Raw genomic sequence first — 13,390 nt, 5'->3', positions numbered from 1 at the left:
CCGCCCGGGGGGGCGCCGCCCGACGGCCATCTTGGTTGGGGGCGGAAGCGCTTCCGGCCCGCTGAGGGCCATGCTTGTTCGGGGGCGGCCGAGGGGCGGGACCGCCGATGGGCGGCACTTTTTTAAAAGGAAACTGTGTGGTGGTTGATTCGCGAAGGCTGGCGGTTCCTCCCCGGGTCCAGCCTCTAGTGGATTTGAAGCCCCTCCCAGCGCGGGTGGAGCCTTCCCAAGTTGGAGGTAATTATAACCAAGCGCCCGCGGTCTGATTGAAACGCCTTCTCGGGATGCTCGGGTCCCTCGCTAGGTCTATCGCGGCCCCGGGACAGGGGTCCTTCTCCTGAGACGGCGCAGTTGCACTCTCGGCCGGTCCCCTTCCCCTAGGCTCCCTCGGCCGCCCCCGTGTCCTGGGCGGGCTGGGGAGCCGGGTGGGCGCGCAATGCTGACCGTAGGTGCTGGACCCTCACCCCTGGCTCTCGGCGTGCAGCCTTCTGGGGCGTCCTTGTTATTCGTTATTTACTCTGGACATCCACCGAATGCAATGTTAGGAAAAGGGAAGCGTGAGTCCGTTTTTGTTCATTGGAAAGTAACTTCACAGAATGCTCTGGACCGGGCCTGAGCGCCGGCACAGGCTCTCTTTTAAGGGGTGTGTGCGCGCGCTCGTTTGCTTCTGGTTTTCTTTTGTTGTTGCTTATTTTGGGGTTTTCGTTTTGTGTTTCAAACCAGTGTTATACCATCAAAGATGTCTTCCCTGATATAACCTTACACTGGCACCAGTCTGGAGAGGAGGGTAGTGGGCAGTGAGGAAACGACCTAAATGCCTGAGAAAACAACGCCTGGGGGTGGGGCAAGGGAGCCGGGTTGGGGGGAGGACGCCTAACACTGACTCAGTGATAATGAAACTTGGAGAGTGTGGCCTGTCTCTTCTAAGTATTTCCAAGACCCTTCATTAAAAAAAAAGCATTTATTATTGAAGATTTCATATCCACACTAATGTAGAGAGAATGGTATAATGGGCCCACCAGCTGGGTTTCACACTTACTAAGTCACGGTCAGTCTCATGTATATCCCTACCCACTCCCTCTCCCTCCCACCACCTCCATTATTTTGAGGTGAATCCTGTAAATAAATCATTCATTTATAATATTCTAGTTTACCTCACAATAGCCCTACGATCTAGGGAATTTTACAGGTGGATAACCTGGGCCCCAGAGAGGCAAACAGATTTTACTCAGTGTCATTTTCAAAGCCTGTCCACAAAATGCTCCGATACACTTCAGCCCTGCAGAGTAGGTAGGAATAATTATTCTATGCATGACAAAAAACCAGAGAAGCTTGTTTATTCCTGCCCAAGTCATATGGTTACTAGGGACAGAATCAGCCCTTAGACCTAGAACTCTGAATTCCTTTTCTACTTTGTCACACAACTTCCCACAAACTCAAAGCACTCCCTGGTGGCAGGTCTGCACTTTGCTGTCACTGCAGTGCCATTCTGTAGGGACACTTGTTGGTGTTTGACTTCCAGCACCTGCAGAACCTCTTTTCTGTGTTTGAGAAAATTACCGCCTTACGACAAGATCTGTTCCCCTTACAGCTGAGCTGGGATCAGCCAATCAGACACAACCACCTAGGACTTTATTTTTTTTTATAAAGATACTTTTCATTTATTTTTCATTTATTTATTTATTTATTTTTGGCTGCATTGGGTCTTCGTTGCTGTGTGCAGGCTTTCTCTGGTTGCGGTGAGCGGGGGCTGCCCTTCATTGTGGTGTGTGGGCTTCTCACTGCGGTGGCTTCTCTCGTTGCAGAGCATGGGCTCTAGGCGTGTGGGCTTCAGTAGTTGTGGCTCATGGGTTTAGCTGCTCCGCGGCATGTGGATTTTCCTGGACCAGGGCTCAAACCCGTGTTGCCTGCATTGGCAGGCGGATTCTTAACCAGTGGGCCACCAGGCAAGTCCCACCTAGGACTTTATAGATGGAGAGCTAGTGATGTCAAGGAACAGGGACAGTGGAGACTTCGTTTTGATGGTGACAGAGGCGTCCCCTGCAAACATCCAGTCTCCAGGGGCAGCAGAGACATTGAATCCAGCTGCAGCGCTCAGCTGCCAGTGCCAGCGGTGGTGCTGGTGACAGCTATGGGTTACCAGAATGGTGTCCTCACCAGAATTGCCCTGAGGCGTGTTCTGACTGGGTTCTGAAGGTTAGCTTCCCTTTGTCCCTGTCTGTTCGCTGAGCCAGGTTCCCCAACTTTCCCAGAGATGCTATGAGTCGTCTGATATCTTATCGATAAATTTCATTTCTTTGAAAAGCAGAAACACTTTCAATTGCTTGCCTTAGAGACCCGTAACTGACCCAGACTCCCCGAATTTCCAGCTCCACCAGAGTTTGGCTGGCCTCTTTCAAACGGCAAGAGGGAGGAATGTGAACAGTCAGCTAGGGTTTGCACGGGCGGGCGGGCGGGCACTTGCGCACACACCTGTCATTTCAGGTAGAGGAAAGGCAGGCTCGTCAGCTGACATCACCGCAGAGTGTGTTCTGAAGGCAGGGCTTTCCCTACCCCTTCTCTCTGCTTCCCTAGCCAAGTTCACCGGGCTGCCCTGAAGATGCCACTGTTGCTCTTCTGCTCGCAGATCCAAGTGCCTAACAGAGGCTGTCACCACACCGGCTTCTTGCCTGGGTGCTGTGAAAGCTCTGTGTCTTTGACTCTTTATTCTCCACACCTGCTTTCCCATTCCCCCGGCATTGAAGAGGCAGCCCTTTCTCCTTGCGCCTTCTGCGTTGTCGCCCCATAAAACCAGGATGTGGGCAAAGAGCTCAGCTTCAGCAGCTGGGCAGGGCACTGGGCTGAACCAGGGGCAGAGATGAGAAACCGTCTTTTTTTTTTTTTTTTTGTCTCAGGGAGGCGCACAAGTAAGAGGCACCTCCTCGTTTTATTGCCATCTTTTAATTTTGGCTTAGAGATGAGTGCATATGTGTGTATCTTGTGGCAGTCTTGATGTCAGATTTTCTTCCTTTCACGTTAAATCTTTTTGGGTAGAATTTTAAGCATCCAGTATTTAAGTTCAAGAGATTCCATGTAGATCACCCTGGGCTTCTGAAGTCAAACCTAGGCATTCTGCCAGTTATATAATATAGCTGTAGTTTGGAGCACCACCTAGGCACTCCGCATATATCTTTAATTCTCGCAATAATTCTATAGCATAGTTGGTCTTACACTCATTTGATTGGTAAAACAAGGTTCAGCAGGACCAAGGCGTCCGCCTGAGATTACGCAGGTAGCCAGCGGCTGAGTGTGTCTTCAGATCCCAGTTAGTTTGACTCTACAGTCCTTGATCTTTGTTGTATCGTTAGCTTCAAAGAAAATTTCAGAACATCAAGAGGCAGAAGAGCCAAACAGTTCTGAAGCAAAATTCAGATGGTACCCACACTGCCTCCTGCCCTTTGCCCAAAGGTGGGGCTTTACAGGTACAAGCAGGGACTTCCCTGGTGGCGCAGTGGTTAAGAATCCGCCTGCCAATGCAGGGGACACGGGTTCGAGCCCTGGCCCAGGAAGATCCCACATGCCGCGGAGCAACTAAGCCCATGCGCCACAACTACTGAGCCTGCGCTCTAGAGCCTGTGAGCCACAACTACTGAAGCCCGTGTGCCTAGAGCCCGTGCTCCACAACAAGAGAAGCCACTGCAACGAGAAGAAGAGTAGCCCTGGCTCGCAGCAACTAGAGAAAGCCCGCGCACAGCAGCGAAGACCCAACGCAGCCAAAAATAAATTAAAAAAATAAATTTATTAAAAAAAGAAAAACAAGTACAGGCAGTTGGGGGACCCAAGCTGGAGCGGCTCTCCAGTGATTTGGGGGACAGATGACACATGGGGTGGCCATGCCTGGGAGCCAAGTTATCTGCATGCTCGAGGGCCCTCTTTTAAAACTGGGAGCATGTTCTGATAGTTTCACTTTCTCTGGGCCCGTCAGCACTGTTATCTCACTCAGAACATTGAGGGGGCGGATTTCTCCCTACTTGTTAATAGAAATGTAGCAAGCAAGCCAGCATCATGCCTAAAATAGAATGGTTTTTTGAAAACAGATTTTTGCAGATACCACATGTCCTCCTCCTTTTATGCATTATGTGGTCTAGCATCTGGACCTTGGCTCTCTGAGTAAATGATTCAATAAATATTTGCAAAATGAGTGAATGGCGTCATACATGTATGTCACATAATCACAAAGTATCTGCTCAAAGGACGCATTGGAAAAGGCAAAAGAATCTTTTGCCATCAGTTGCCTAACAGCTGAAATGCTAAAAGCAGTAAGACAGTTTTCACCTATGTCACACCCCCTCCGATGCCTTGTTTCAATACCTCTTCTTTTAGGGAAGGTAGCTGTGTCTCTGGCCTGTCAGAGTGCAGTATGAAGCGTGAACCTGCTGAGTCTTACATCTGTCTGTACTCGGATGATGTTGGAGGGAAGGCTGTTTTCTCATAGGATGGGGGGGAATGGGGGCTGGGCACACCAGAGGAGAGATGATAAATGGAAGAGCCAAAGTAACTGAGGAAAATTAAAATAAATTTAACTCGGGCTCAGCTAGGAGAAATGGCAAGGGAGAAAGCAAGATGGTAGAAAAAGAAAACGGAGAGGAATCTGACAACAAATCAACAGAGGGCAAAGCAAAGAAAGGGAAATTTGATCTGGTAAAGGATAGACTGTGTCAGTAAAAGGAGTGTGAGGTTTTCTCAGGGTATATGCCCAGTAGTGGGATTGCTGGGTCATATGGTAGTTCTATTTGTAGTTTTTTAAGGAACCTCCATACTGTTCTCCATAGTGGCTGTACCAATTCACATTCCCACCAGCAGTGCAAGGGTGTTCCCTTTTCTCCACACCCTCTCCAGCATTTATTGTTTCTAGATTTTTTGATGATGGCCATTCTGACTGGTGTGAGATGATATCTCATTGTAGTTTTGATTGGCATTTCTCTAATGATTAATGATGTTGAGCATTCTTTCATGTGTTTGTTGGCACTCTGTATATCTTCTTTGGAGAAATGTCTATTTAGGTCTTCTGCCCATTTTTGGATTGGGTTGTTTGTTTTTTTGTTATTGAGCTGCATGAGCTGCTTATAAATTTTGGAGATTAATCCTTTGTCAGTTGCTTCATTTGCAAATATTTTCTCCCATTCAGAGGGTTGTCTTTTGGTCTTGTTTATGGTTTCCTTTGCTGTGCAAAGCTTTGGAAACAACCTAAGTGTCCATCATCGGATGAATGGATAAAGAAGTTGTGGCACATACATACAATGGAATATTACTCAGCCATAAAAAGAAACGAAATTGAGCTATTTGTAATGAGGTGGATGGACCTAGAGTCTGCCATACAGAGTGAAGTAAGTCAGAAAGAGAAAGACAAATACCATATGCTAACACATATATAAGGAATTTAAGAAAAAAAATGTCATGAAGAACCTAGGGGTAAGACAGGAATAAAGACACAGACCTACTAGAGAATGGACTTGAGGATATGGGGAGGGGGAAGGGTAAGCTGTGACAAAGCGAGAGAGAGGCATGGACATATATACACTACCAAATGTAAGGTAGATAGCTAGTGGGAAGCAGCCGCATAGCACAGGGAGATCAGCTCGGTGCTTTGTGACCACCTAGAGGGGTGGGATAGGGAGGGTGGGAGGGAGGGAGACGCAAGAGGGAAGAGATATGGGAACGTATGTATAACTGATTCACTTTGTTATAAAGCAGAAACTAACACACCATTGTAAAGCAATTATATTCCAATAAAGATGTAAAAAAAAAAAAAAAAAAAAAGAGTGTGAGGGTCCGGACAGAAGATCAAGTTACGCACTGCTGCCCGGTGTGATTGAGACATTTGGTGTTTGCCCTTCCCTTGGCTGACATGCCAACAGGATAAGAGAGCCTCGGGAGAGGTAGTCTTGACATCTTCACGTCAATGTCTATCAGCCTGTGTCAGCTGGAGGTGACATTTGTCGTAGAAGGGATGGTTATTTGACTTAACTGTTTGCAGATAACTGAGACCCTGCCTTCAACAAATAGCCCGGCAGGCGTCACACCTGATAGAGGGAGCTTGGATGTCTGGGCTACACACATTCTCAACACCTTGACTAGAAAGGGTGGTATAGAAAAATCGCACCCCAAGCATTTTACCCTTAATTAGCATGTATTCGAGTACCTACTGCCGTAACTAGCTCTGTGTTGGATGCTGTGGAGGATATAAAAGGCATTTGATGAAAAGCCAATGATTCTGACACAAGCTCTCACTTCTCTTCAAGCCTCCTACACTGTCTTTTCCCCTTTCCCACCATTCCACCCTAGCTGATGAGCCTTCCCACAGGTATGGAGACAACAGAAGTAATCAGGAAAGTCCTCATGTTAAATCTACTAAATCTAACTCTGGACCTCACCCCTCCCACCTCTCAAAGATCTCACCCCCTTCTCTCTCCTCCATCATTTTCTCCTTCTCAGCTACATTGTTCCCATTATCTCAGAAATATTCCCTAGTGTCTCCCATTTTATAATCATGCCCTTTTGTCTCCCAGTCTCCTTCCAGCCCCCGCCCATTTCTCCTTTCCTCATCACAACAGATGGTCTTGACCTTTGGTCATTGCTGTCTCCACAAGACGCCTTCCATTCTCTTCTCCAACCCCATCCATTAGGGATCCTCGCATCATCACTGCATCCACTAAAAGACCTCCCTCCCCATCTTGTCAGTTTCAGTAGTCACTTCTCAGTTTTTGGACCTTTCAGCAGCACGGCTGACCTGCCCCTTGTTGACACAGTTGCCTTTTGATTTCTCTCGAAACACGCTCCACTAGCTTTCCTCTTACCTCACTAGGCCTGTCTTCTCAATCACTCCCCCCACCCCCTCACCGGTACACGGGCCTCTCACTGTTGTGGCCTCTCCCGTGGCCTCCAGATGTGCAGGCTCAGCGGCCATGGCTAACAGGCCCAGCCGCTCCGCGGCATGTGGGATCTTCCCGGACTGGGGCACGAACCCGTGTCCCCTGCATCGGCAGGCGGACTCCCAACCACTGCGCCACCAGGGAAGCCCCACAATCACTTTTGCTGGCTCTTCTTCCTTTGTGTAACGTCTTCACGTTGGATGGACCCAGGCTCAAGCCTTAGCACTGGTCTCTTCTTGGTCTTCAATCCCTGTCTAGGTGATTCCATCCTGTCCTGTTGCCTGAAGAGTTAGAGCATTACTCCAGTGGTTCAGATGGAAATTATGATGGCAGTGGAAATGGAGAGAACGGAACAGATGTTTGCAGATGACTCCGACATTTGTTACTACAGCCCTGTGCTCCTGGATTATATATACATCTAGCCACCTCCTTAGACTCTCCACTTGGATGTCTAAGAGAAGTCTCAAATCTAACACGTCGAAAATAATAATTCTCTTCCTGCCACATCCATCCTGAACTCTTTTCTAGCCAACCCTATCTCAGGAAATGGTACCACCCAGTTATTCCGGGCTAAAACCCAGGAATAATCCTCCATCCCTGTCTCTCACCATCCACACCCAATCCATCTACAAATCCTATAGACTCTTCCTCCAAAACAGGGGTTGATGCAGTTTAACTATGAAGAGGCAGATAGTCAGTGGGTTTTGCAGGGCCTGTGGTCTCCATTACGACTATTCTACAAGGCCCTTGTAGCAGGAAATCCGCAGCAGACAGTAGGTAAATGAATGGGCGTGGCTGAGTTCCAATAACATTTCATTGACAAAAGCAGTCAGAGGGCCAGTTTTGGCCCACGGACAATAGTTTGCTGACCCCAGATCCAAAATATATCCCTGTCCTTTTCCATCTCCACTGTCACTAGCCGAGTCCAGGTCATCAGCTTCTCATCTGAGCCACTCGGATTACCTTTCTTTTCCTTTTAGTTTTTTTTTGTTTTTGGCCACCCCACATGGCACGCAGGATCTTAGTTCCCAGACCAGTGATCAAACCCGCGCCCCCCGCAGTGAAAGCATGAGTCTTAACCACTGGACTGCTGGAGAAGTCCTTCAAATTACCTTCTAATTCCTCCTGATTCTACTCCTGTCCCGTTAGTGACTCTCCTCACTATAAAAGCAAGCTGAATCTTTCAAAAGTATAAATCAGGCCTTGTGTGTCGCCTGCTTTAAACCTCCAGTGTCTTCCCAGCCCTCTGGGTCAGGTTCCAACTCCTATCAAAGATCTTCAAGACCCTACATGACCTGGCCCCATCCCATCCCACCCCTCTCTTGCTCTATTCCAGCCTCACTGGCCTTCTTTCTGTTTCATAAACAAGGCTTGGTTCACTCTTTTCTAAGGCCTTTGCTCTGACCGTTTCTTTTACCAGATCTTCACATGGCGGTTGCCTCCTCTGAGAAGCCTGCCTGGGCCACCCCAATCTAAATCAGGAAATGTTAACATTTATAAAGCGCTCACTATATGTTAGCCAGTGTTATAAACTCTGAATATGAATTACCTTATTCAGTTCCCTCTAGTTCAAAGCCCTCTGAACTAGATCCTGTTCTTATCTCCATTTTATTGAAGAGGAAATTGGGGCCAAGAGAGATTGTATAATTTGCCCCAAATGATTGAGGAAGTAGCAGAGCTGAGATATAAACCAGGCTGTCTGGCTCTGGGGTCCATGACCTTAGGCACCTAAGTAAAGACAGGCTCTTTACTGTCTATGTATTTTTATCATAGCATTTGTCACTGTGTTGTGATTACATGTTCATTTATTTGTGCTTTTGTTTGTTGAGTGTCTCCCCTACAACAAAAAGCAGAGATCTCGTCTGTCTTTTATCTCATCAAATTCCCAGCTTCTAGAACAGTGTCTGACACACAGTAGACATTCAATACTTGCTGAGTGCATGAACAGTAATTTAACTTTGTAGGAAAGTAACAGTAGACATTCAATACTTGCTGAGTGCATGAACAGTAATTTAACTTTGTAGCAAAGTAATTTATTGATATGCTGACAAATCTGTAATATTCAAAGTACACCTTACCTTAGAATTCCTATGAAGGAAAGGAATAGATTCATTACTCTAATTTCAGCAATGTTGAATTAATTCATAATCTGATCAGCCCTCCCCTCTCCCCCAAAATACGTGAATTCTTTGGAATTTTTAAAAAATAAATTTATTTATTTTTGGCTGCATTGGGTCTTCAGTGCTGCACGCGGGCTTTTTCTCTAGTTGCGGCGAGCGGGGGCTACTCTTCGTTGCGGTGCGCAGGCTTCTCATTACGGAGGCTTCTCGTTGCGGAGCACGGGCTCTAGGCGCGCGGGCTCAGTAGTTGTGGCGCACGGACTTAGTTGCTCTGCGGCATGTGGGATCTTCCCGGAGCAGGGCTTGAACCCGTGTCCCCGGCATTGGCAGGCGGATTCTTAACCACTGCGCCACCAGGGAAGCCCCTCTTTGGGTTTTTGAATGTTACTTATGGAATTAGAATAGACTCCTGTCCATTTAACCTTCTTATTCCCTTATCCTGTTGCTTCCGGGCTATGTGTGAGTGTGTTCATACACGTTGATACTCCAGGACAGCAAACCTGAGGGTCAGGATAAGTTCAAGGGAAGGTGGTCCCTTCCAGTGTGGCTGAGTGTTTTCACCTTAAGGACAGATCTATAAGAGAAGTTGTTTTATTACAGTAATCCTGCCCTTGCCTTACCTAGAGAAGTACTGTGGCCAGGCACCCGTAGCTGCCTCCGGAGAATATTCAGCTGTAATGATGACGGTTTGGTGGGGCATTTCCCTCTTGGATACAGCATAACTGGAGAAGTAGCTTGGGAGGAAGCAGTTTTCAAGTGTACCTTTCCTAGGGATGAGCCATTGTGAGGATCACGTCCCATCCTGGGATTCACACAACCTAAAATTATAAATGTCAACTAAGGAGGTCTTAGAACATTGAGCGTTCAAAGACTCCAACTGGGGAAATCAGATCCCTGAGGAAACTACAGGGTTTTAGGAGGAGGTATGCTTGCAGGAAGCTCTATTTCTACTGGGACGTGAAGTTTGTTTGTTTTTGTTGTATTTGAAGTTGTACTAGGTAAATCAGAAACAACCTGCTTGGCCCAAGGTTGGATGATAAAAGACTCTGAATCCTCAGGCTCCAGAAAGTTTGCAGTTTGGGTACTTGCAAATAGAGTTTGGGGGAAAATGCCACCAGTTGACTAGAATGTATTGAATTGCCTGGGCTTTTTTTTTTTTTTTTGCCGTACGCAGGCCTCTCACTGTCGTGGCCTCTCCTGTTGCGGAGCACAGGCTCCGGACGCGCAGGCTCAGCGGCCATGGCTCACGGGCCCAGCCGCTCTGCAGCATGTGGGATCCTCCCGGACCGGGGCACGAACCCTCATCCCCTGCATCGGCAGGCGGACTCCCAACCACTGCGCCACCAGGGAAGCCCGTAGCCTGGCCTTTTTGATATGCTTTTGGTATAGGTGGCGGTTGTGGAAGCATGCACTACTTGACCTTGGAATTTGAAAAATCGTGCTGATGAGTTTACATCTTGCGAAGGGAGATCATAAAGTTGCATTCTGCATCGGCCATGCCCAAAGCAGCATCTTCGGATGTTGACCACCTGGAATCCTGTGTGAGCGGGTGTTGCTCTAATCCTTCATCCCCTCTGCAGCTCCCAAGCTGTCCGGTGGTTATATTCTGAAAATCCAGTTTTTCTTCTCGGAATTTAGAGAGTGCTTTTAACGTTGGAAGGCCCCGAGGGCCTCTCAGTTATGCCTGTACCTTGGTGGAAGTTTAACGAGCCTGCTCCAGCTATTCCAGTAGACGGTGGGCAGCCTTGAGAGTGCTGGGATCCCGGGAAGGGGGCTGTCTCAGGAGGGGCCGCATCCTGATTCTCCATCCCTCACGCCATCCGTTCTGCGCCCCTCTCTGGAGGCTGCCCTCTCTGCACTACCTCCTTTGGCCCTCTTACCTTCTGGCTCTGGTTGAATTCAGCCACGGGAGTGTTCCCGACCAGGGCTCTTGGCCTCCTTAATCGATAGAAATTGATCAGAGGCCAGACAAGAAATTCAGGCAAGGCTTTATTGGGGTCCCTGCTGCAGCAGCGGAGAGTGAAAACAGTTAACAGGTTCCCCTGCTCACTCGCCCTTTGAGCTGGTTCCTTATATGGGGGGAGGGTGGGGTATATCCAGGGTTCGGGCCGGAGGGGTGGCTTGGGGGTTTTGCCCACCCCCTTGGTGGTGCTGTGTGCAGGCGGCCTGCACAGTACCCTGTTTTTGCTCCCGACACCCTGTTTTTGCTCCCAGCCCCTCAGAAGTGTCAGTTGTGGTTTTGGTCTTTTTGTATCTTGTTGTTCATAATTTGCCCCAACTGCTCATGAGCGCAGTTATTTTTAGTCCCTTACAGTTTCTTTGTATTTTGTTGCTTGAGGAGATGTGTGTTCGGGGGCAAGCAGTGAAGCAAAGGGCCCCAGGTCCCAGCCTGTCTCAAGCAGTGCAGCAAAGGGCCCCAGGTCCCAGGTCCCAGGCTGTCTCAGGAGGAGAGCAAAGGGATGCACTGCGATTCCAGCCGATTTACTTTACAGGCACAGCTCCCGTCAGGTCTTACCTTCCTCGTGGCTTCTGCTCTCACTCGGCTGGTGAAGTCTTCCTTCCTCACCTGGTCTCCGGGCCCCTCATCCATCTCTTGATGATTCCCTGACACCCCCCCACCCCTCTGTACGCAGCTCCTTCATTACATTCATTTTAGTTAAACCCCTCTGAGTGCGCCATCTGTTTCCAGCTGGACCCGTGAGCGATACAGATGGCTATAGACCCGGACTAGCGGCGTGATCCTCTCCCTCTGTTTAGCACCAGGCCCCAGGCCAAACCACGTTTTCACCCTGGAGGAAGAACAAAGAACTCAGCTATTTAGAACATGCCGTGAACCCTAAGTTTCTAGAACACTTGGACAATATGAGGCTCTGTTTACGGAGGTGAGACGTTATATCCCTGGTCCATTCGGGCAGAGACCGACGTTTAGTTAGGCTTAGCCGAGGAGGAAAGCCCTCTAGCCAGAAAGGAACACTCTGTGTAGATAGAAATCGTGTAGCACCTTATCGGCAGACACATAATGCATTTACTTTTCTGCACCGGACTTGCTTTCACCTTGCATCACATGGTCGGTTGTGTTAGTGCCAGCTGAGCTTTCCTGATGGCAGGATTAGAAGCCATGGTTTAATATTAGCCAATTTGGAAAATCCTTGGTGGTTTAAAAATCCAAAAGTTCCTGGTCTTCTCTTCCTGCGATTCAAGGTGAGGGGAATTTCATGTTTACTAGACACCCCTGTGTACCTGGTGATGTGATAAATTATTTAAAATATTTTATTTCAGGTAGTCTTTACACCACTCTGGGAGGTAGGTGGTGTGATCCCTATTTTGCAGACAGGGAGGCAGGGGCTTGGGAATGTCAGGCCCAGGCTCCAGGTCACACCTCCCATAGGTGGAAGTGCAGTGATGTGGTTAAGAAATCAGGTTCTGGGCAAGTGATGTAAGTACTCTATGCCTCAGTTTCCTCATCGATAGAATGGGGGTAAGAGCTGGACCTACTTCATAGAGCTCTTGAGGGAACTGAATGCAATGATGAATATAAAGTGCTTAGAACAGGACTCAGTGCATCCAAAAGTTAGCTAATTTTCTTTTCTGATTTTAACAGTCTAATGCATAGTTAAGATTCTGTTTTAAGCACCTGGAAATTTTTGTTATGTTTTGATTTTGAGTGAAAGAAGTGATGAGAAGGTGATAAAAAGTCATTTTCTTTGACCTGATTTTAAAACTCTTGATATTTCTCTGTCATCGGTTTTGCTGTCAGCAAAGCTGACATGTCTTTATGACATTTTTAGAGCATCCCTTTCATCATCTGCTTTACAATGACTTAGTCATGCTATTTAAATCAGGTTACAAAATCTGGAAGAAATCAGATGAGGCCGTTAAAAACTGTGAACAAAATGGGACTCACTGGTGGTTGTTTTTTTTTTCTTTTGCTACTGGACAAATGATGGCTAAGACATCTAGAAAATGTTTTGTACACTCTTTTGGGGGCTGGGAGTTTTAAGACAAATTGTAAAATTCTAAAGTTTACAGTTCCATGTTTTAGGAAACCTGGGGAGTGGGGGTTACGTCACCTAGGACTCCGGCCCATTTTCCTGAATCTCTAAAGTCTTTTCCGGAAGTAGGTGGGAAACGAGGTGAGTCTGCATAGCTGGCCTCTTGAACAAAGTTCACCCTGAGTCCCTTAATTGAGAGTGTGATTTCACATGAAGGTAGTTTATAAAACAGTACCCTTGCAAAAATAAATAAAGTCACTAAAAAACTGTTTGCTTTCTGCTTTCTAGTATATAGAATCAATTATAACAGCAAAGATCGAGGTAAATTTATCTGACAGGAAACACATGCAATTACCAAGGCTGGTGC

The 13,390-nt window shown here is 47.6% G+C and overlaps 1 protein-coding gene across 11 annotated transcripts in view; it reads left to right on the top strand.

The window, feature by feature from the left end:
* Positions 1-13,390, top strand: part of SLC39A11 (solute carrier family 39 member 11) — a 419,622-nt gene that overhangs the window by 712 nt on the left and 405,520 nt on the right. For 2 of the 11 annotated variants that reach the window (XM_049701906.1, XM_049701909.1), the window contains exon 1: positions 100-237. The exons of 1 other annotated variant lie outside the window; for it this stretch is intronic. In XM_049701906.1, the coding sequence (XP_049557863.1) occupies positions 108-237 (130 nt within the window). In that variant the 5' untranslated portion in view covers positions 100-107. Of the gene's footprint in view, positions 1-92; positions 238-13,390 lie in introns of those variants that run through there. 8 more of the 11 variants (XM_049701908.1, XM_049701907.1, XM_049701905.1 and 5 more) reach the window with 8 other exon arrangements.

Source organism: Orcinus orca, chromosome 19, assembly GCF_937001465.1.
Source record: "Orcinus orca chromosome 19, mOrcOrc1.1, whole genome shotgun sequence".
Taxonomy (NCBI): Eukaryota; Metazoa; Chordata; class Mammalia; order Artiodactyla; family Delphinidae; genus Orcinus; species Orcinus orca.
The sequence above is the reverse complement of the archived record's forward strand: the minus strand, read 5'-3'. Positions and strand labels throughout refer to the sequence as shown.